The 24,714-nt window shown below is 43.8% G+C and overlaps 1 protein-coding gene across 21 annotated transcripts in view; it reads left to right on the top strand.

Annotated features, from left to right (window-relative positions):
- The window catches only part of LOC109890001 (ankyrin-3-like), a 164,023-nt gene that overhangs the window by 89,717 nt on the left and 49,592 nt on the right, over window positions 1-24,714 (top strand). For 14 of the 21 annotated variants that reach the window (XM_031823642.1, XM_031823643.1, XM_031823641.1 and 11 more), the window contains exons 2-17: window positions 3,197-3,298; window positions 4,048-4,146; window positions 4,849-4,947; window positions 7,720-7,818; window positions 9,293-9,478; window positions 10,009-10,032; window positions 12,027-12,125; window positions 12,768-12,866; window positions 13,484-13,582; window positions 13,810-14,007; window positions 16,623-16,721; window positions 16,932-17,030; window positions 17,324-17,422; window positions 17,546-17,743; window positions 19,624-19,722; window positions 20,937-21,035. In XM_031823642.1, coding sequence (XP_031679502.1) covers window positions 3,197-3,298; window positions 4,048-4,146; window positions 4,849-4,947; window positions 7,720-7,818; window positions 9,293-9,478; window positions 10,009-10,032; window positions 12,027-12,125; window positions 12,768-12,866; window positions 13,484-13,582; window positions 13,810-14,007; window positions 16,623-16,721; window positions 16,932-17,030; window positions 17,324-17,422; window positions 17,546-17,743; window positions 19,624-19,722; window positions 20,937-21,035 — 1,797 coding nt within the window. The remainder of the gene's footprint in view (window positions 1-3,196; window positions 3,299-4,047; window positions 4,147-4,848; window positions 4,948-7,719; window positions 7,819-9,292; window positions 9,479-10,008; window positions 10,033-12,026; window positions 12,126-12,767; window positions 12,867-13,483; window positions 13,583-13,809; window positions 14,008-16,622; window positions 16,722-16,931; window positions 17,031-17,323; window positions 17,423-17,545; window positions 17,744-19,623; window positions 19,723-20,936; window positions 21,036-24,714) is intronic. The other 7 variants (XM_031823659.1, XM_031823644.1, XM_031823657.1 and 4 more) reach the window with 3 other exon arrangements.

The following is a 24,714-nucleotide window of genomic DNA, read 5'->3' as shown; positions in this document are numbered from 1 at the left end:
TGCTTAATTGCAAAAATTGTAGACCTTAATTGCAAAAATTGTTGTTTTTTAATCAATTATTTTCTGACGTGAATATAATTAGTATAGTTTTATCTAAAAATAATAACTTTTGTAATGTTTCACTATAAAAAATAACTAAATTCACTGAGGAATATGGTCCTTCTCTTCCTCCTCTGAGGAGCCTCTGCTGGTCTATACTGTACTGTAGTCTGGCCTTCTCTGTCATGCACCAGGGCCACTAGTGTCACTGAACTCACTGTGGATTCATATTCAACGTCTTACCTGGGGGGGGCACTTCAATTTCCTTGAGAGGTTATCCCCTTTAGATACGTTACAGGGGAATGTTGAAGAACAACGGGGAATCTGAGTGATTCCCTTATGGTGAATGATAGACATAGCAAAACGTCTTCAGGGAAACACTGCACGTGATCACTTCATCAATGTCTTGGTGAGAGTGGTGACCATGGAGAGAGTTTATAGCTTGTGAAATAAATGTCTGATGAACATAAGTCAGTTATATAGGCTTAAATGGGCGGGCTCTTCAATTAATGTGGCACAAGGCTTCAGAGGAGCACTAGCACAGTATCCTGCATACCACCATCCATGATCCTGTACTTTTAAAAACTCCAAATTATATTCTGTATAATGAAATTGCATAGGCTACAATAAGTACATTTAGCCTGGTGTGCTTGTCTAGAAAGTAAAAGAAGGATGGTACTTAAAAATGCATGTCTTGCATTTTGTATGTTGACGTCATGGCTTGACAAGTAAATGAATGTGTCGTTGTCTGACTGTCAACAGCAATGAGACAGCGGAACAGTAAGAGGCCTCACATGTTTATGTCAGAAGTCTGAATCAAGCATCTGACACTGAACAAATACGCTATTCTCAGAGATCCTTGACAGTCACTTACAGCCACCATACACTGTGGGAAAGTTTGTATGCTTGTGTATTTGCACAAGAAAAAAAAAATCCTCATGTTTTGTTTTGGATATTTTGGTGTCCAGAGCTCAATGTCACTACAAATCATCGAGATAATGTGTTGTCTCTAACTGAGAAAATACCAATTGGTGCAAGAGTTCCAGGCGTAATTTAATGACGTGGTCTGGAGTGGATGGGATAGTTAAATGGGCGAAGGAGTCTGCCAGCTGGCTGAACAGTTCACGGTGAAGGACAGGTGTCACGTAGTGTTTTAGGCTAAGGAGGAGTTGTCCAACACTGGAGAGATCATAGGATGGTCATCACTTTTGATATTAGCCCTCCTCAGATTCACATTCACAATTATTGCCTCTGTTATGTACAAAACAATGCTCTTTACCTATACTACTATACATAGTCACTGCACTACGGTTTTATTACTGAAAATATTTCAATGAGAAACATGGCATTTTTCCATACAGTATGTACCACTAATCTCTTCAAAGATGAAAGCAAAGAAATGACACGAATAGCTTACTGCCACTGTTCTGTCCTAGGGGCTTGTGTTTGGAAAAGGAAACAGGCATTTATGTATTCTACAGCGGAGATACTAAGATACTACTAGATCTCTGCTAATGTGTTTTACTTCAAGGAAATGAATAGGTTCTCCACTCACTTGTGGGATTCACACACACACGCTTCTTCTGAAATTGCTCCCACAGTCCACTCTGATTCCCTATCACTGGAGCAATCTGGAAAAATGTCTTGGTCATTTATATTTTGGCTGTTTGTCAAGCCAGCTTTTGCCCATCAGTTATTCCTGGAAAAGTATGTGGGTGGGGAAAAGGTTGTGGCATTCATGTTGTTTGGGTCTGCCAGTTTACTGTAAGTGTCTCTGGAAACGTGCTAAAATTAGAAGGTCTGGGACTTGGTTTAATTCAGGGGTATTTTGTCTCTGAGCTCTTGTTATGTAGCAGTCTGTCTCAACTGCATGCTCTGAGGACATGTGCACTGGTGCTGGGTTTTAGAAATCAACTTCATACAATTACAGCCAGCAAATATGCAGACTCTGCTATGTGTCGGTCTCTGTCAAGTATCCCAGACACAAACAGAACAATCTGACGTGAGCTGATAAGACGGATTTACACGCGCACGCACACACTCACTCATACATACGCATGCACTGACACACACTCACACATGCACACACACACAATTGTTTAATGGGCTAAATCAAAAAATGGCTTGTTGTCATTTATTTTTGTGCACAAAGCCCTCTTTCTATTTTAAATTAATGAAGAGCCAAGCAGAAGAGGGATAATGCAGTTATTCCACGGTAACAGAGTGACACTGAGACTCCGATATTTCACATTAAAATGTATGACAACAAAAAATAGTGACTGCAAAGTTAAACACACCATGCAACTATATGCACAGTGGCTAATTAAAACATTTTCCAAACACATTTTTACAAAAACACATTTACTTTGAAGAACAGTGCAGATGCAAAATTTGGCAACAGAATGATAGCACAAACATTACAAACCGTCATTCTGTTACCAAACTTTGCAACTGCATTGTTCTTCAAGTAGATGTGTTTTTGTCAAATGTTCAGTGGAAATGGTTAAAACTAGTCCTTGTGCAGTTTTTTATTTTTTTATTTTTACTTTACAGCCATTGGTTTTTGTTTGACATTCATTTTTATAGTGAAAATTCAGAGTCTCAGGGATACAGGGAATTGCCCTTCTCTCTGTCTAGAGGAGGTCTTCTGAGTGTGTCTCTCTTGTCTGTACCAGAAGAGAGAAGTCTCGGTAGTGACAATCAGGACCACCCACCATTGTGTTGACTCAGGAGTCATGGGATATAATGTGTTTGACGCTGCTGGCATCACAACGTCCTGGTATGGGATAAGAAGAAAGGATGATGTAGAAGAACATCATTTACTAGGATAAATGCTCAATTGGTTTTGCTTGATCTTTGGGATGTCTGTGTTATTTTATCTACTGATACAGTATTTTACAATACAGTTGAAATGTAGCTATAATTCTACAGAAGATCAAGGACATTTTGAGAAAAACATGACTGGTCCGGTATCTGAGATTTTGTTTTATACTTTTTGTGTGTGAGTGTTTATCGCTGTGACTACTGAGAATGTGAACCGGTGCTTTCGTTCTAGCCTTCTGCTATTCAGCAGTAGGAAATTATATTGTATGTACACTACAGTATGTGGCCTGGATTTGACCTATCTCTCTCTCTCTATCTCTCTCTATCTCCTTAGTCGGACAGCAATGCCAGTTACCTGCGAGCAGCGCGGGCTGGGAACCTGGAGAAGGCCCTGGACTACCTCAAGTCTGGGGTAGAAATCAACATCTGCAACCAGGTGGATTGCTATTCATCCAACATCTGCTCTTCAGTTCATTCCCATTTTGTACACAATATGCACTTTTAGAAAATAAAGGTGCTATTTAGAACCTAATAGGGTTCTTTGGTTTTCCTCATAGGAGAGCCTTATGTAGAACCCTTTTTGGCACTAGGTAGAACCCTTTGGGTTCCAGGCAGAACCCTTTTGTGTTCCACCTCGAACCAATAAGGTTTCTACCTAGAACTCAAAAGGGTTCTCCTATGGGGACAGCTGAAGAACCCTTTTGTGTTCTACCTGGAACCAATAAGGTTTCTACCTAGAACTCAAAACGGTTCTCCTATGGGGACAGCTGAAGAACCCTTTTGTGTTCTACCTGGAACCAAGAAGGTTTCTACCTAGAACTCAAAAGGGTTCTCCTATGGGGACAGCTGAAGAACCTTTTTGTGTTCTACCTGGAACCAAGAAGGTTTCTACCTAGAACTCAAAAGGGTTCTCCTATGGGGACAGCTGAAGAACCCTTTTTGAACCATTCTTTCTAAGAGTGTATCAGTCAATGTAACTTAAACTATTTCCATCAAATACATTTAATCCTGCAGTTGTGTGATAAATTTGTCAAATTTAAATCAAGGCCACAACATCAATTAGTCATTTGAAGGTACTTGAAAGTCTGAGTAATCTCACACCATGGGCACAACCTGTCTCTCTTTCAGAGAATGTAGGCTGGGTGCCATAGATGTATTTAAACTACTTTCTTTCATTTCATTCAGAATGGGTTGAATGCTCTTCATCTGGCCTCTAAGGAGGGTCATGTAGAGGTGGTGGCTGAGCTGCTGAAGCTAGAAGCCAATGTGGACGCGGCGACCAAGGTGCGTCCCACTCTGCTTCTGTCACTGCTTTGTTGCTGTCAGACAACACCGAGGGGATGATTCAGTGAACTACAAGCATGATGAGGAACCTTTTCTCATGGTAGCTCCTAGGGCCGATATTCAGTGAGATGTGCAGAGGACCCAGGTTCGATACCCAGTTGGTCACAAACACAACATGAGCTTAGCATTCAGTGGTCAGCATCAGTGTGGTCAGCATCAGTGTGGTCAGCAGCATGTCCATGTTTGTTCATAGACAGACTTGGAGGCTGTAGCTACCATTTAGTGTTCAGTGTTCCCTCTCTCCCAATGGAAGCAGACACTAGTTATATGTCAATTCTGCACACTGTGAAAAATGCAACACTAAGGAGAGTCTTCAAACTACTCAACATCAAACTCTTCAGCTCTTCAAATGAAACCTCAGACACTAGTCTAAGGAGGCACAGTAAAGGTCATGTTTGGCTGAATGGGATATCTGCACTCCTGCTTTTTTGTTTTAAATGTTGTAATCAAGACACCTGTCTTCAACTCATTCCTTCTCTACCTAGAGGGGAGGGATGTCCTTTTAGTAGACACAGCATATGCCACTACTGTCATCACAATGCAAACAATGCGCCGGGGGTGCAGCCATGAGGTACACGTGGACACTGGGACATGTGGGGGAGGGATTAACTGACATGCCTCTCATTCTCTTCTCTAATCCAGAAAGGAAACACCGCTCTTCACATAGCCTCCCTGGCCGGCCAAACGGAAGTGGTGAAAGAGCTAGTGACCAATGGAGCCAATGTGAACGCACAGTCTCAGGTAGGATATCCATAACACACACACACACATACTATACATAAGCTCAGGTCATAGATACAGAGCACATCAGAACCTATCATTATACACACATTCTAATGATAAGGAATCTGTACAGGATTCACACTGTAGGCCATCCCCTGACATAAACATTTAAAGGCCCAGTTCAGTCAAAAATGTGATTTGCTTGTGTTTTATATACACTACCGTTCATAAGTTTGGAGTCACTTTGAAATGTTCTTGTTTTCGAAAGAAAAGCACATTTTTGGTCCATTAAAATAGTATCGCATTTCTGTGATACGAGTAGTACGTAGTGTTGTACGAGATCTTCATTTTTTTGGCAATTTCTCGCATTGAATAGCCTTAATTTCTCAGAACAAGAATAGATTGATGAGTTTCAGAAGAAAGAACTTTGTTTCTGGCCATTTTGAGCCTGTAATCGAACACACAAATGCTGACGCTCCAGATACTCAACTAGTCTAAAGAAGGCCAGTTTTATTGCTTCTTTAATCAGAACAACAGTTTTCAGCTGTGCTAACATCATTGCAAAATGGTTTTCTAATGATCAATTCGTCTTTGAAACTGATAAACTTGGATTAGCTAACACAACGTGCCATTGGAACACAGGAGTGATGGTTGCTGATAATGGGCCTCTACGCCTATGTAGATATTCCATTAAAAATCTGCCGTTTCCAGCTACAATAGTCATTTACAACATTAACAATGTATACACTGTATTTCTGATCAATTTGATGTTATTTTAATGGACAAAAAAATTGTATGTTAATAGACCAATAACAAAGAGAGTTTCAAACCACTCTGCCAATAACAGCTACACGACATGGCCAAAAGTAGGTGAAACACCCCTTCAAATGAGTGGATTTGGCTATTTCACCCACACCCGTTGCTGACAGGTGTATAAAATGGAGCACACAGCCATGCATCTCCATAGACAAACATCGGAAACGTCTAGGAGCAACAATGGCTCAGCCGTGAAGTGGTAGGCCACACAAGCTCACAGAACGGGACCGCTGAGTGCTGAAGTGCATAAAAATTGTCTGTCCTCTGTTGCAACACTCACTACAGAGTTCAAAACTGCCTCTGGAAGCAACGTCACGCCAAGAACTGTTCGTCGGGAGCTTCATGAAATGGGTTTCTATGGCCGAGCAGCCTCACACAAGCCTAAGATCACCATGCACAATACCAAGCGTTGACTGGAGTGGTGTAAAGCTCGCTACCATTGGACTCTGGAGCGGTGGAAACACATTCTTTGGAGTGATGAATCACACTTCACCATCTGGCAGTCCAACGAAGGAGTTTGGTGGATGCAAGGAGAACACTACCTGCCCAAATGCATAGTGCCCGCTGTAAAGTTTGGTGGAGGAAGAATAATGGGCTGGAATTGTTTTTCATGGTTCGGGCAAGGCCCCTAAGTTCAAGTAAAGGGACATTTTAATGCTACAGCATACAATGATGATCTAAATGATTCTGTGCTTCAAACTTTGTGGTTTGTCGGGATTGGTGTGGAAGAACTTGACTGGCCTGCACAGAGCCTGGACCTCAACCCCATTAAACACGTTTGAGATGAATTGGAACGCCGACTGCGAGCCAGACCTAATTGCCGAACATCAGTGCCCAACCTCACTAATGCTTTTGTGATTGAATGGAAGCAAGTTCCAACATCTAGTGGAAAGCCTTCCTGGAAGAGTGGAGGCTGTTATAGAAGCAAATGGGGGACCAACTCCATATTAATGCCCATGATTCTGGAACAAGATGTTCGACAAGCAGGTGTCCACATACTTTTGGTCATATAGTGTAGATTCTTAATTAAAAAAATTCCACCAGAGTGCTTATTTTCACTAAGCACAGTTACTGTGGAAGTTGTGTAATATACTTTGTATGGTACTGTATAATTCTCTGAGCTGTGGTATGATAAAGTATTATATATTTTTCTATGTAAGGGATAATCAACGAGGGGCAAAGCTTTTTATGGAAAATAATGAACTAGGTGTATTTCATGATGCGCTAGGGAACTCCCCTTCCACAGAGTTGCATTATTTGCCAAAGAACGCATAGAGCACCGAGTTGATTATCCGTTTTATACCATGGCTACACCATGGTTCTAATCTAATGTGTTCACCATCCACTGAAGTATCTAGCAAGTTTACTAGATACAGTAGCTACAGTAGTTGCCTTGGTAACCAAACAAAAATACTTGATTGTTTAGCTAACCAAGCCTTCAGTTATCAAATCAAATCAAATCAAATTTATTTATATAGCCCTTCGTACATCAGCTGATATCTCAAAGTGCTGTACAGAAACCCAGCCTAAAACCCCAAACAGCAAGCAATGCAGGTGGAGAAGCACGGTGGCTAGGAAAAACTCCCTAGAAAGGCCAATACCTAGGAAGAAACCTAGAGAGGAACCAGGCTATGTGGGGTGGCCAGTCCTCTTCTGGCTGTGCCGGGTGGAGTTATAGCTTGCTACTTTGAAAATCTAATTCAACCATGCCAATAATGTATTCAATTCGACTTTTGCTTTCAAAAGCAACTCAAACATTGAACATGTTAGATTTAACTATATACATTGAATTCTACATTGCTGATAAACTGTACCTTGCATTATTTGGAAATAATGCACGCTCTAGAATGCCCTCAAGCCAATCAGAAATGAGTATTCAACAATGCCATGTTATAACATAATATAGGCTACTCTGTGTGCTTTATGGTTGATTGTTGCTGTTGTAATGAGTTTCCTGTTGGTCCTCTCTTGTAGAATGGCTTCACCCCGCTCTACATGGCAGCCCAGGAGAACCATATTGAGGTGGTTCGCTTCCTCCTGGAACACAACTCCAGCCAGAGTATGGCCACCGAGGTACCTGTGTGTCCCCTCCATCCCTCCCACCCTGCCTGTTATGTTGTTTACTGCCCTGTCTCTCTCTGTCTCTCTCGCTGTCTGTCTCTCTCTCTCTGTCCTTTGCTTTCTCGCTCGCTCTCTCTCTCCCTCTCTCTCTCCCTTCCTCCCTATTATCTCTACATGTTTACCTCCATCCTCCTCTTTTTTCCTCTCTCTCTTCATCCCCTCCCTCCTCCTCCTCTATTTCCATCTCCCTCTTTCTATTCTCTGTTACTACCTCCCTCTCCTTCCCTCCTTTCCTACCTCACTCTCTCTATTGTAAACTGCCTCCCTCCCCTTCACTCACTCTCTCCCAATCTGGTTCTGTCTGTCAGTCTCTCTCTCTCTCTCTCTCTCTCTCTCTCTCTCTCTCTCTCTCTCTCTCTCCCTCCATGCTGCATTCAGGGACTTCAGCAGGCAGCGCTTCATTGATTGGTAGTGTATAGTAGAGCTGAATGACCTTGAGCAGGCCGGAGATAAAGTCCTTTATCCCCCTGCCAGCCTCTATGGCCCATTTACACTGAGAGCTGCCTGCTGCTGGAGCCAGGAGCTGCTGCCTCTGATGAAAATCCACCAGTAAAAACCACTGGTCTGGTCCACTGGTCCAACATGAGAAAGAAAACTGTCCTTGAGAAAGCAAATCGTCCACACACACACACACACACATGCACATTGTAACATGTAAGTGATGTATGATTGTGGGAGAGAAGTGTTCTTTACTGTTATGTAATGTATGCAGTACATGCTCCTGCTTGCTGTCAGATGTAATGGATATAGTGTGAAATGTACATCTTTATGTTTAAGTACAATACATTTTGGCATGTTGGTGTTGTCAACAGATTTTTTGAAAGGATATAAAAAAGGAAAAAAGACATATTTAGTTGGACTTTGTGTAATATAGATTTTACAGCTGTCATTTGGATTTGCTGTGATTAATCACGATTATTGAGCTGTAATGTAAGATTTGTTTATACAAAAGCATTACAAGAATATTGACGTCTTGATTTTATCCTAAGTTACGGTTAGCAAAATCAGGTACATTCATAAAGCACTCTTTCTTTAACCTCAATGTCAACATATATATGTATTCATATTTTTTATTTTTTTGGGGGGGGGTTGCAGTTTTTAGATGTATAGATCATGTATTTTGGATATTTTCATTGTATTTTCAAGGCTTTCAGACAATGCGATTAATCAAGATAAAAACATTTTTTGCACGAAAATGAAAAAAAGTGGACTCATGTTAATGGATTAACTCTGACAGCCCTACTAGATTTCCATAATATTTTAAATTTGCATGAGGTTCTATGATGTCATCTATCCGAAACTGATCTAAATGGCATACAGACATCAAAGAGCATAGCAGGCATAGCTGTTCCCATAGCGATACCCCACGGTTCTTGTAACACATTGTCTTTAGTAATACAGTACTACCCCTATCCCCCTCTAACAGGACGGGTTCACCCCTCTGGCGGTGGCGCTGCAGCAGGGGCATGACCAAGTGGTGTCTCTGCTCCTGGAGAATGACACCAAGGGCAAGGTGCGTCTGCCCGCCCTGCACATCGCCGCCCGCAAGGACGACACCAAGGCTGCAGCGTTACTGCTCCAGAACGACCGCAACGCAGATGTGGAGTCCAAGGTGACCACTACACCACATTCTGCAAATGTTGTCTCTCTCCCTTTGTTTCTCACCTCTGTCTTTCTGGCTCTTTTCTTATATGAGTAGGATCATTATACGTTTTAATCAAATTGTTTAAATGTGTTTCTTTGTTTATTTAATTGTTTTCTTATGTTTTTTTACTTTGAGGTTTGTGTGTAATAATGCGTAGGTGCATGTGTGATAATGCATTACATTATTCTCAGTAAGACAATACAGAGAGGAGAGAAGGAAAGCTGGATATAAAGAGACATAGCTGATTCTGTACAGTGACCTTATATCCTGCAGAACAATTTAACCACAACTGACAGTTTTGTTTGGAACTTTGCAACTTTTACTCTTAACATTAACAACCGTTTCTGTATAAAGTTGAGCGACTCAAAACCTCTCTGGCCCACTAGAGACCTACTCCAGTAACTCCACCTGTAATCTCTCCTCGTTATGGGATGTTGTGCACACACTAACCACCCATTCTCTCCTCTCTTGGCCGGCCTTGTGCCGTCTCCCCCTAGATGATGGTGAATAAAACGACAGAGGTATACCTGTACACTGTACTGTACTTATTCTATCCATCATAGCTTAAACAAATCCAGAAAACAACCTCCTGTATCATGCACTAGTGTTGTTGCAGCCCCATATCTCCCTTCTTTTTCATTTTTTTTTTGTATTTTCCCCATCACTTCATTCATGTAGCGTGTCTCTTATTACTGGTAGATAGAGTAATATTGCATCATGTCTTACTAATACTGATGTGGACTGTGGATATCTGTAGCTGGAGGCTAGGAGGGTTCCATGGGTTCCAAGACCGATATCCTGCCATAACATGGTTAATGATAAATAATGTTATGACACAATACTAACAATACCTAAGTGTTACTGTTTATCATACTGTATTTTGATCAAAATCTGGCCTATTAGGTTTGTTAAAGAACCCAGCCTCCCAGCAGCAGAGAAATGGTCTACTTGTTAGTTTATTAGACTGCATTTACAGTACCAGTTGGACACACCAACTCATTCCAGGGTTTTTCTTTATGTTTGACTATTTTCTACATTGTAGAATAATAGTGAAGACATCAAAACTATGAAATAACACATATGGAATCATGTAGTAACCAAAAAGGTGTTAAACAAATCAAAATATATTTTACATTTGAGATTCTTCAAAGTAGCCACCCTTTGCCTTGATGACAGCTTTACACACTCTTGGCATTCTCTCAACCAGCTTCATGAGATAGTTTTGCAAAGCTGTCACAGGGAAAAGGGTGGCTTCTTTGAAGAATCTCAAATATAAAATATATTTTGATTTGTTTAACACTTTTTTGGTTACTGCATGATTCCATATGTGTTATTTCATAGTTTTGATGTCTTCACTATTATTCTACAATGAAGAAAATAGTAAAAATGAAGAAAAATCCTTGAGTAGGTGTGTCCAAACTTTTGACGGGTACTGTATATCTTAACCTCCCCAACCTCCATAGTGCATGGGACATGATTTACCTCTTGTTGGTGCTGTTTCCAAAGTAAAAATGACAGAAGGACTCCACCACACCAAATTATGGCAGAGAGGACTGCCCTCTCAGAATGCCTGTTTTGGCCGGCATGGCTAGTATCTTCACTTGGCTTTGTACATGTAGATATTTGAGCCTTAACCGCACTGCATGATAGTAGATGCTAAAAGCATTGCCAATCAATAGTTTGGATAGTTGGATTAACTCCTAATGTGTTTTAAATGTAACGGAACCATCTGTGTCGTATGGTGAATGACAGAGATATCGACACAGTTTATGATTAAGAAGTGTTTAATACAGAACTATCTCTTATTTGTATGAAACCTCAGAGGTCAAGCTGATTTGTTCATCCTTTTAGAATAGAAATAGAACAGTTTTTATAATGCTCACAACTTTAGTGGTTTATGTGCAGGAAGCTTTGGTGACCACCTGCTTTGTGCAGGATTATTGGCTTTATCTTAAATGATCTCCCTCATTAGATAGCTTTATCTAAAAGTTCCTCCCTGATGTGCCCTTTCCCATTATATTCTTCTTGCTTAGACAGCTGTTTCCCTCTAAGCCATGGTTTCATTATGAAATCACCATTGAACGATATACGTTACATTCACATGTGAAGACGTAACCTATTTATGGTACGTTTGTGCTTTGACACGACAAGGCCTCTTAGCTGTTGTTGACATTCTACATAAACTACAGTCTGTAACTGGGGACTTCATGCCACTGTGTCTAACCTTATTGTGTGGTAGGTAACATGTTATGGTCCAGTATAACACTGTGGTAAGGGTGAAATAATCATGAAAGCTCATGATCTCTTTGAATGGTATGTCATATGAACGTCAACATAGGCTACTATTCACATTCTAGTCGGCAGGATCTGTGTTTGGGTTTTGAAAACAAAGAGTTGCTCTGCCACAGTGAGAATTGTTTATGTGTAATTGGAGTGTAATTTGAGAGAGTGATACCAGTCCCGTGGTCGTCTCTGACTCCTGTGTCGTTGTGTTTGTGTGCTCTGCTCTCCTCAGAGCGGCTTCACTCCTCTCCACATCGCTGCTCACTATGGCAACATCAATGTGGCCACGCTTCTGCTGAATCGGGGGGGAGCTGTGGACTTCATGGCCAGGGTAATGCTGCTCCGCCCTCTGCTGGACAGGAGGAGCTACTAGCAACAGTCCACTACACTCTATGGAGCAATACCCACAACAGTCTTACACCACAACCCAAATTACTCACACAATGCTCAGATCCTCCCCCACACATCCCTCCCACAACCTGTACTCATGTCATATTGTGATAGTATTGCAATCATAACAACACATAACAACGAGTGTAACAACAGACCCAACAGCGTTAGAGGTTAGCTTAATGGGCATCAGAGACAGCCTGTAATTATATGAAACGGAAGCGTCTGGCTGTAATGTTTGTGTTTCTGTTTGAAGTCGACAGTAATTAATGATTAGCTCCACAGTAAATTACACAAGAGATGGCTTATAAATAATACTGAACAATGGACAGCTTTACACCCCCTTAGTTATACACACCACACGTACCATTCAGAATACTTTGAATATCAGCTTATCAAATGATTGTTTGTAAAATGATGATGTTTTTGTAACAATAGAAGGCTGGCATCTTTCTGTTACTGGATTCAGATGCTGTTTAGTTTTACTCACAGGACTAATTATTACCATATGGACGACATCCAAATAATATTCACAGTTCTGTATTGTGTGGCTCACTCCTACCTCCTCTCTGTGTTGTAACAGAATGACATCACACCTCTCCATGTGGCATCTAAAAGAGGCAATAGTAACATGGTCAAACTGTTGTTGGACAGAGGATCCAAAATAGATGCCAAGACTAAGGTGAGTGCCTTCACAGAATTAAATGCAGGTTGGCATTTATTGAGATGACTCATGTACTGGAGGCAGCTCTGCAGAGTGGTCACTAGCTGGCACAGCCACAAAGTCATACAATCTGATTTTAAACCTGACCCTACCCATAACCCTTACCACACAGCTAACCCTGATGCCTAACCCTACCCTTAAATTAAAACCAAAAAGCACATTTTTGTTTTCATGAATTTGAACAATAAAGCCAATTTTGACTTTGCAGCTGGCCCCTCTAGAGGAAATCGCTCAGTTCTGCTTCCAGGGCAAGACTCATGACAATAAATGTCAACCTGCAAATGAAATACAGCACTGTGTATATATGTCTATATGATGGCCTTCCCTTCTATATGAGGCCTACAGGACTTGTTGTTGTTGTAGTGGTAGCAGTAGGCATGTTGTCATGTATATACCTAACTACCTAACATGCACTACTTTGTCATTGTTATATGTTTTAACTCTGTTCTATTACAGTATGTATGCGTTCACTTAAATATTATCAAGATATGCGCTTTTCTGCATTCAGTCCATAGTGGGCTGAATGTTTCATAAGCTCCACCGCTCTGTGTTCTTATTGACTGTGTTGTGTGTAGGACGGACTGACACCTCTTCACTGTGGAGCGAGGAGCGGTCATGAACAAGTGGTTGAGATCCTGCTGGACCGCGGAGCCCCCATTCTGTCCAAGACAAAGGTAGCGCCTTCTCTTATCATATACTTGGTTACTAAAATGCTAACACTTGCATCTACCTTATTGTTAAACGCATGTTCATCCAGGTAACATTTGCAGAGCATTGATCTAAAGTTGTGTTTGCAAATATCTCCTACCACTGATAGAATTGTGATTGTCACAGAACGTTGCTGTAATGGAACATTTTCAGCTGCTACGGAACATTGACATGATGTCTGTAACCCTTTCAGAACGGGCTGTCCCCCCTGCACATGGCCACTCAGGGCGACCACATCAACTGTGTCCAGCTCCTCCTTCAGAACGATGTCCCCGTTGATGATGTCACCAACGACTACCTGACAGCGTTACACGTGGCCGCCCACTGTGGACACTACAAAGTGGCCAAGCTCATAGTGGACAAAAAGGCCAACCCTAACGCTAAAGCACTGGTGAGAAAGGGGTGGAGAGAAAGTCAGGGTGTACAAGTTCAAAATACTATTGTCCATTTGAGTTAGAAATTGACATTTATTAACAGCATAATAAATAGAGCACCACCGTAAGTGTTAGTTAAAAAGCAGCTTTCAGTGCCACATGACACTGGTCCACATTTCAGTGGTCTCCTTTTGTTTGCTATTTAGCTGTGTAATTGCTGTGGGTATCTTTCATAGCAGCATTTCCGTGCACACAGAACCGTGAAACTGTGACCTGAGAGGTGGGAGAAGGTGGGACGGATTCGTCCCGTCATTCTGCTGACTGCTCTTGTTTATTGTTCCGGGAGTTGTGTCTGTTTGTGTCCTCAGCCCCTGGGTGGGGTCGGCAACTGTCTTTTTCTTCAGCCAGGCTCACTTCCTGACTGCAGTAACATCCCCTTTTCATACTGATAAAAGTCATCAGAGCTGTGACAATGCACGTCCGTCCTTCAGTACTGTACCATTCACAACAACACAGTGGATAGATTCTTAGAGTTCGCATTATTCTAAAGTTGATAAAATAAAAAATGTTTTGTCATCAATCTACACACAATACCCCATAATGACAAAGCGAAAACAGGTTAAAAAGAAACGTATTTACATTAGTATTCAGACCCTTTGCTATGAGACTCGAAATTGAGCTCAGGTGCATCCTGTTTCCATTGATCATCCTTGAGATGTTTCTACAACTTGATTTGAGTCCACCTGTGATAAATTCAGTTAATTTGACAGGATTTGGTAGGGGACACACCTGTCTATATAAGGTCCCACAGTTGTCAAAGCAAAAACCAAGTCGAAGGAATTGTTCGTAGAACTCCGAGACAGGATTGTGTCGAGGCACAAATCTGGGGAAGGGTACCAAAACATTTCTGCAGCATTGACAGTCCCCAAGAACACAGTGGCCTTCTCCATTCTTAAACAGAAGAAGTTTGGAACCACCAAAACTCTTCCTAGAGCTGGCCACCCGGCCAAACTGAGCAATCGGGGAAGAAGGGCCTTGGTCAGGAAGGTGACCAAGAACCCGATGGTTACTCTGACAGAGCTCCAGAGTTCCTCTGTGGAGATGGGAGAACCTTCCAGAAGGACAACCATCTCTGCAGCACTCCACCAATCAGGCCTTTTTGGTAGAGTGGCCAGATGGAAGCCACTCCTCAGTAAAAGGCATGTCGAGGAAATTCCTATACAGGGACACTTGAAGTCAATCTTAAATAAATCACCCTTTATTTGTCATCACACTAGAGAGGTTCCAACCAACTCAATGCACCATAGTACACATGTCAATCAGAAGCTCTGCTTGGGCAGTCCCAGCAGTTGTCTTATATACGGCTATACACAGACAAGTTCTATTTGCATGATTTAGTAAATTAATTCATCATTACCGTTTTGTTTCATTCATTTGACTGACCAATACTGGTTCATAACATTTGACAAACCAACACCTCACAAGGCTTCTCCTCTCTAAGCTGAGACCTTGAAACTAAGATATCTTTAGTTCATTTACAAAACAAGGTCTGGGCGTACTGCCAAATTGCAGATACTGATAAGTGAGGATGTGTTAAATCAGTCACTTGCATGAACACAGAATTTGATTATTAGAACACCACATGAATTGAACACAGAAATTAGTTATAAGAAAAGCACAAACATTAAAATTCCATTACAGGCATCTAAAGCACCAACAGACCATGAGAAACAAAAATATGCTCCAGAGCACTCAGGACCTCAGACTGGGACGAAGGTTCACCTTCCAACAGGACAACGACCCTAAGAACACAGCCAAGACTATGTAGGAGTGGCTTTGTGACAAGTCTCTGAATGTCCTTGAGTGGCCCAGCCAGAGCCCAATCGAACATCTCTGGAGAGACCTGAAAATAGCTGTGCAGCGACGCTCCCCATCCAACCTGACAGAGCTTGAGAGGATCTGCAGAGAAGAATGGGAGATACTCCCCAAATACAGCTGTGCCAAGCTTGTAGAGTCATACCCAAGACTCAAGGCTGTAATTATTGACAAAGGTTCTTCAAGAAAGTACTGAGTAATGGGTTTGAATACTTATGTAAATGTGATATTTTTTTATTTTATACATTTGCAAAAGTGTCTAAAAACCTGTTTTTGTCTTGTCATTATGGGGTATTGTGTGTAGATTGATTTTTATTTAATCCATTTTAGAAGGCTGTAACGTAACAAAATGTGGAAAAAGGGAAGGGGTCTGAATACTTTCCGATTGCACTGTACATACTCCCTTCAAATGGCTTAGGTTTGATAATCTGCAGAGCTACGTTGTGTGTGTTTGAGAGTGTATGTGTGCACGCCTGTGTGTATGTGTGTGTGTTTTGAGAGAAAAGACTGTCTTGGCACACATCACTAAGTATGTTGTCATGCTTTGTGGTGACTGAAACCATGGGTGTGGTGACTGAGGTTTACTGGCAAGAAGAAACTGTGTGGATAGTTGTAACACCATTGGGGCATAAAACTCAGTTAGGTTAACAATAAGATGTTCCTCTCTCACATGTTTATACTACAGACAAAATAGGGGTAAAAGGAAACTGCTGTTTTCCTTAGAAACTAAAACCTGTGTCAAAATACCTGTTTATAGAACGGCTTCACCCCGCTTCACATCGCCTGCAAGAAGAACCGCTCCAAAGTGATGGAGCTGCTGCTGAAACACGGAGCATCGATCCAGGCTGTGACAGAGGTACTCTAGGGTCAGAGGGCTGGGCTGTGCCTGGGGTAACACAGGGCGTTAGGGGTAGGAAGAACAGACTGGGCTGGGAACTTCAAAGATCATAGACAATGAATCATTTTGTTTAGGTACAGCTGTGTGTTTCCCTTACTCTAAGACATACTGTAGGTACAGCTGAACCCAGGCTATTGATTATTGACTATCATTGTGATTTTCTTGCAGTCTGGACTCACTCCTATTCACGTGGCCGCTTTCATGGGACATGAGAACATTGTCAACTCACTGACGCATCACGGAGCTTCGCCCAACACCACCAACGTGGTAGGTGTTACACTACACTCAGCTCTTCAGAAATTAAACCCAAAATAATTAGCTAGTCAAAATAGAGTAATACATACCATGCAGGTTAAGTGTGTGTGTGTGTGTGTGTGTGTGTGTGTTTGGTTTTACTATCCTAGTGGGGACAAGAATTTAGGGCAATTTTAGGGTTAGGAGTTTGGGGTTAAAGCTATGGTTAAGATTAGTTTTAGGGTTAGGGAAAATAGGATGTTGAATGGGAATTGTTTGGTCCCCACTAGGATAGTAAAACAAACGTGTGTGTGTGTGTTTTCCAGAGGGGGGAGACAGCGCTGCACATGGCAGCCCGGGCAGGTCAGGCCGACGTGGTGCAATACCTGCTGCAGAATGGAGCGAAGGTGGAGACTAAGGCCAAGGTGAGCAGAGGTTAGGGGTCAGGGAGTCCTTTATTGTCTAACTGGGCTGTGAAACGATGTGGTGTCACTTCTTTTTACATTGTGAAGTGAATAGACAGAGTATAATAGTATGTCTCCCTCCAGGACGACCAGACAGCGCTGCACATCTCCAGCCGGCTGGGGAAGGCCGACATCGTCCAGCAGCTGCTGCAGAGGGGGGCTTCTGCTAACGCTGCCACCACGTCAGGCTACACACCCCTCCACCTGGCTGCCCGCGAAGGTCACGAGGACGTAGCCGCCATGCTGCTGGACCAGGGTGCATCGCTGTCAGCCTCCACTAAGGTCAGTGTGATTGAGTTAAGGTCCAACCAGAAAATGAAAAGCCACCAGTCACAAATAAAGAATTAAATGTATTATTATCAGTTCAACCATGGTGGTTGTGGTTTAGTCAGTTGTTGATCAGCAGAGTCAGGCTAAGGACAGTGTGGATTGCACATTACTACTATTGATTGGAGAATAATAGTAATTTGAAGTCGCTGTTCCTCACCACTGGTGTTTCTTGTTCATTTCCTAAACCTTATCAGGATGAAAATGACATGGAAGCTAATTTCCTTGCGCTTCCACACACATAATTGAGCTACAGATGTAGGATCTTATTTTAACCTATATTGTTACAGACAAATAATCCTGCAGTAACAGGGTTTGAACATTTAGTCCATAATGTTGCTTGATCGGTGGTTAGGCTATTAGCTGGCTAAAAACTGTCTACATGAAAAGTGCAATACTGTTAATATAACCATGTTAGTAGGGGATTTCAGTGAATTTATGTAAATCACAAAGCTCATGCGGTACAGGAAAATTCTCACCAACAAAAGAGTGATCAAATTAAGATCCTACATCTGTATGATCTTCTTGAAGGTCAAAGAAGAGTGTTTCGTAGACTTTGGGGAATTGGTGTGTGCTCATGTATAATGTGGCAGTGTATATTGCAGAAGGATGTCCTTGAAGGTGACACCCTGTCAGAGGAATAGATTAATGAAGGGTAAACCCCACTGTGCCTCTATCTCTCTCGCTCTCCCCCACTCTGTCTGTCTGTCTGTCTGTCTCTCTGTCTCTCTCTCTCTCTCATTGGTCTGTATATTTAGGTTTCTGTAGGTCTGTCTGTCTGTCTCATTGGTCTGCATATTTAGGTTTCTGTAGGTTTGTCTGTCTGTCTGTAACACACACTGTATATGAGGGGACAGTACCTTAGACAGCTGTCCAGAGAGATGACGTCAGGTCACAGCTGTCCAGTTGATTGGCTGTGTTGGTACTGCACAGTACAGTGACTGCAGAGGGCACCAAACCAAACACACAGTCATTTTGTTCCATTTGGCTTTTTCAGTGTAACAACTTGTTTTAACAATAACACCATGGAGGATCCTCTTTGGACCAAGAAGTAGAATACCTTTGGAGATGTTAGAAAATAAACAATGGCATCTGAAGAAAAGTTGGCCATAACGGGATATCAAAATCACATGGCAGTATGGAGCATGAATTACGACATAAGGACAATTAGGCCAAACGTTGCTGTGTGTGAAATGGGAGTTATCTGTGGGAGTTCCACATCACTCTGGAAAATATGACCTAATGTCTTAAAATACTTTTCCTAACACAGAGAGACTTAACAAAGAGGGACTCCAAGAGTAACATGACCACATTATGCGCTATCCTTTTATAGATGAGGAATAGGATATGAGAAACAGACCCAGTGACATATTCTCTCAGGGTGAAACATCCCACTGAGCAAGACAAACACCTTGTCCACCCACCATACTTTCTTTCACATGGCCATGAACCTAATGTGAACGAGACCCTACTCTAAGGTTATTTAACTTCTTATGGTGTCCCGTCCTTTCCTGTTATTGAAAGGTTTGCAACGTTGCACAACCTTGCACATCTTGAATGCTCTCAGCTCTCCTTTATAACAGATAGTGCTGTTAGTTAGGTTAGAGCTACCCGGGATCCTTGGGATGTCCCTAATCTAAACCCCAAACTTAACCATAACCCTTACCTAAACCTGAACCTTAACCGTTTTAAATTTAAACTTCAATGGGATGATGTCAGAGTTGAATGTCCCAAGAATCCCATTTAGACTTTTCCCTGTCAGTTAGGTTGCCAGAGCAGCTCTGTTCTCCCTGGCTGTCTCAAGTTGATGATGTGTCTCCTGATGTCTTCTACAGAAAGGGTTCAGTCCTCTTCACGTGGCAGCCAAGTATGGGAAGATAGAAGTGGCCAGCCTGCTTCTTCAGAAGAGAGCAGCTCCGGATGCAGCTGGAAAGGTGGGATGTGTGAAGAGAGCAACTCCTGAAATCCAATAACATCCGCTTGGCCATAGAATTAGAGTTGCTTCTAGTTCTATGAGATTGGTTGTGATGTTTGAGACAATATCATTCATTCTAATAGAGTGAGTGAAATAGTAGAGTTCCACCATCCCCTCTTCTCTCTCTCTTCCACCCTCCCCTCCCCTCCCCTCCCCTCCCCTCCCCTCCCCTCCCCTCCCCTCCCCTCCCCTCCCCTCCCCTCCCCTCCCCTCCCCTCCCCTCCCCTCCCCTCTACTCTCCCTCCCCTCCTCTCCAGTCTCCCCTCCCCTCTCTCTCTTCCACTCTCCCCTCCCCTCTTCCCTCCCCTCTACTCTCCCTCCCCTCCTCTCCAGTCTCCCCTCCCCTCTACTCTCCCTCCCCTCCCCTCCCCTCTCTGTTCGAATGGATGTCATACGTCATCCTGTGGGCCTTTGGCCTCCTTTCCTAGTTTCATTCCCGTCCCTCTGAAAAGGAACAGAACACTACTGAAGCTAGACTGTAGGAGCTGCAGCTGGACTGAGGGAAATCATAACTTCTCTCAAGATGGCACAGCTTACAGATGCTTTTCCTCCACTAGAACATTATGGCATGCACTCGTTCACCCTCTTCTAAGACACACAGATGCGTACAGACAGACACATACACACACACAAACACACACACACACACCATACTTACTGTATGAGGATCCTACTGGTACTAATTATGTGTCAGATCAGTGTCTGTCCAGCCATCTGAAAGTGCTTAACATAATGGCAAGCAGGTATGGTAATGAAGATGGAGGAGACTCGTAAAAAGACATGTTTGTGGTTTAACAGTTCTTGGTGGTGTCACGCTAAAACAAGTCCCCATCTAATGGTGTATCCAAACTGCAGCAAAATAATATGCAGGCTGTCAGGCACACACAATAACATCATTCGGTTTCCAGGGTGCCTATGTCACTAGAAATACCCTTTTCTGTAGAAAATATTTCTGTTGAAGTGTTCTGCATTTTGCTAGTTGTGTGGATGCGCTGTAGATGGGCTTAATTCAGCGTTGTGTACTCATTGGTGTCATGCTTAAACTGGTCCCCGTCTGATTGGGTCCCATCGGCTCCATGGCTTTTCCTCCTGTTCTGTTTATGTTGTGGCTTCCTCCCTTGTGCTTTGGTGTTTGGGCTCCTTCTAACGTGGTGTTGTTTGTGTGTGTTTTAGAGTGGGCTAACTCCACTGCATGTAGCTGCTCACTACGATAATCAGAGAGTGGCTCTACTGCTTCTGGATCAGGGAGCATCTCCCCACGCCGCCGCCAAGGTACTTCACTCCGACACACACACAGTGTCATACACACACACACACACCAGATCAGGCATAATGTGACTAGTACCATACTGGTTTGGGTTCATTGATCTGATTAAAGCAGGCATGAGGTAGATTTTTGACCTTTTGGCCCATAGTACCAGCTGATTAACATTACGGTACCAGCTGATAACACACTGATTAACCATTAACTCATGTGTGTCTCTTATATGCTTTTTCTTTGTCTCTTGTCCTTGGCCTGTTTGGATTGGCTTAACTCTAAAGACAATTACTTTTTACTGAAGTGTGTACATCCTGTTACATACTGAATATTTTAACCAACGAGGATGAGAGCAGAACAGGAGAGGATAGAAGTGATTTAACTTTCATTGCTGTCTTTCAAAGAGGAACCATGGATGTACTGTAGACTAGCCTAGTATGTGCTAGTGTGTCATAGGATTCAGTGCTCGTGTGTGATAGGATTTAGTGCTCGTGTGTGATAGGATTCAGTGCTCGTGTGTGATAGGATTTAGTGCTCGTGTGTGATAGGATTCAGTGCTCGTGTGTGATAGGATTTAGTGCTCGTGTGTCATAGGATTCAGTGCTCGTGTGTGATAGGATTCAGTGCTCGTGTGTGATAGGATTCAGTGCTCGTGTGTGATAGGATTCAGTGCTCGTGTGTGATAGGATTCAGTGCTCGTGTGTGATAAGATTCAGTGCTAAGTCGACTGATTCATACTGCTTTTTTGTCATGACTGTCATAGGCTTCTGTGTGGTCCAATAGAAAAGCATGGTAACTTAGTTACTGCTGTTGTTAAATTGCATAGCAATCAGACAAAGCTCTAAATGTGCCAGAGTGGACCATGCCCAGTGACTAGGGTCACCTTGTTGTTGGCTTGCGGTCTTACAGGCCCTGTTGTAGTGTTAAAATAATGCTCAGGTTGTCCAATCACATCCAATAAAACTGTGTTGAATGAGGAAACCTTGAAACCTTGTAAAATCAATCTCTCCCCCCACCCCCTCTCTCCTTCTATAAAGCTATGTTTGCAGGCTACAGTCGGTGTCTCTCGTTTACTTTCAGTGTGCCAGTGTTTTGGAAATAAACGAAATCTTCTCTTTGAGGCCTAGGCTTGGTGAGATGTGGAGATGCAGAGTTATAAGTCAAATGACGGGAAACAGTCGATGTCTTTCACAGCTGCCTGTCCCTTTGTCTTCAGTCATGACAGACAGACAGACAGACAGACAGACAGACAGACAGACCGAAGGACAGAGACAGACAGGCGAACACAGACAGAGACAGACGGGCGGACAGACGGACGAATGGACAGAGACGGACAGACGGACAGAGACGGACGGACAAAGACAGAGACAGACAGGCAGACAAAGACGGACGGACGGACGGACGGACAGACCGAGACCGACGGACGGGCAGGCAGATGGACAAAGACAGACAGACAGACAGAGACGGACAGACAGACGGACAGACAGACGGACAGAGACAGACAGACAGACGGACAGAGACAGACAGACGGACAGAGACGGACAGACAGACGGACAGAGACAGACAGACGGACAAAGACAGAGACAGACAGACGTGCGGACGAATGGACACAGACGGACAGAGACGGACAGACAGACAGACGGACAGAGACAGATGGACAAAGACGGACAGACAGACGGACACAGACGGACACAGACGGACAGACGGACGGACAAACGGACAGAGACGGACGGACAGACGGACAGACAGACGGACAGAGACGGACAGACAGACGGACAGACACGCGGACAGAGACAGACAGACGGACAGAGACAGACAAAGACAGACAGACGGACAGAGACGGACAGACAGACGGACAGAGACGGACAGAGACAGACAGACAGACAGACGGACAGAGACAGACGGACAGAGACAGACAGACAGACGGACAGAGACAGACAGACGGACAGAGACAGACAGACGGACAGACAGACGGACAGAGACGGACAGAGACAGACAGACGGACAGAGACGGACAGACAGACGGACAGAGGCAGACAGACGGACGGACGGAGACGGACGGCAAGATGGAAAACTGGAAAATTATACTGTCTGGAAAAGCTTTGTCAATGACCCAAAACAGCCGTAGAATATAAAATTCTGGTGTAATGCATGAAATCAACTGTCAACTGTGGTATGATATGCTTGTTATCAAGGTATGAACTAATGTTAGAGAGGAATGGCTAAAGGCACATTTTCCATGTTCTGGACTCCTTGCTCTGAGTTATCTTATTTATTTTATGACAGTTGAAGTAGGTGTCAAGAGCTTGTCTCGCTTTTCCACATCTGCCTACTGCCTCTACCCATGGTCTCAGCTTTGTAGAGATTTCTTAGAGGCAGTTATGCATTAAAGCTGTTAAAAATAATGTTTTAATCCCACAGGACTATTACACCCCACCAAACCCCACCACCCAGGACTATTACACCCCCACCGCCTTGCACCCCCAGGACTATTATTACACCCCACCAAACCCCACCACCCAGGACTATTACACCCCCACCGCCTTGCACCCCCAGGACTATTACACCCCACCAAACCCCACCACCCAGGACTATTACACCCCCACCGCCTTGCACCCCCAGGACTATTACACCCCACCAAACCCCACCACCCAGGACTATTACACCCCCACCGCCTTGCACCCCCAGGACTATTACACCCCCACTGCCCTGCTTCCCAGGACTATTACACCCCACCAAACCCCACCACCCAGGACTATTACACCCCCACCGCCCTGCACCCCCAATACTTTTACAAGTCCACTGCCCTGCATCCCATGACTTTTACACCCCCACTGCCCTGCATCCCAGGACTATTACACCCCACTGCCCTGCATCCCAGGACTATTACACCCCACCGCCCTGCATCCCAGGACTATTACACCCCCACTGCCCTGCATCCCAGGACTATTACACCCCCACTGCCCTGCATCCCAGGACTATTACACCCCCACTGCCCTGCATCCCAGGACTATTACACCCCACTGCCCTGCATCCCAGGACTATTACACCACCACTGCCCTGCATCCCAGGACTATTACACCCCCACTGCCCTGCATCCCAGGACTATTACACCCCCACTGCCCTGCATCCCAGAACTATTACACCCCCACTGCCCTGCTTCCCAGGACTATTACACCCCCACTGCCCTGCATCCCAGGACTATTACACCCCCACTGCCCTGCTTCCCAGGACTATTACACCCCCACCGCCTTGCACCCCCAGGACTTTTACACCCCCACTGCCCTGCATCCCAGGACTATTACACCCCCACTGCCCTGCTTCCCAGGACTATTACACCCCACCAAACCCCACCACCCAGGACTATTACACCCCCACCGCCCTGCACCCCCAAGACTTTTACAAATCCACTGCCCTGCATCCCATGGCTTTTACACCCCCACTGCCCTGCATCCCAGGACTATTACACCCCACTGCCCTGCATACCAGGACTATTACACCCCACTGCCCTGCATCCCAGGACTATTACACCCCCACTGCCCTGCTTCCCAGGACTATTACACCCCCACTGCCCTGCATCCCAGGACTATTACACCCCCACTGCCCTGCATCCCAGGACTATTACACCCCCACTGCCCTGCTTCACAGGACTATTACACCCCCACTGCCCTGCTTCCCAGGACTATTACACCCC

This window comes from Oncorhynchus kisutch, linkage group LG4 (assembly GCF_002021735.2).
Source record: "Oncorhynchus kisutch isolate 150728-3 linkage group LG4, Okis_V2, whole genome shotgun sequence".
Classification (NCBI taxonomy): Eukaryota; Metazoa; Chordata; class Actinopteri; order Salmoniformes; family Salmonidae; genus Oncorhynchus; species Oncorhynchus kisutch.
This window is presented reverse-complemented; position numbering and strand designations above follow the sequence as displayed.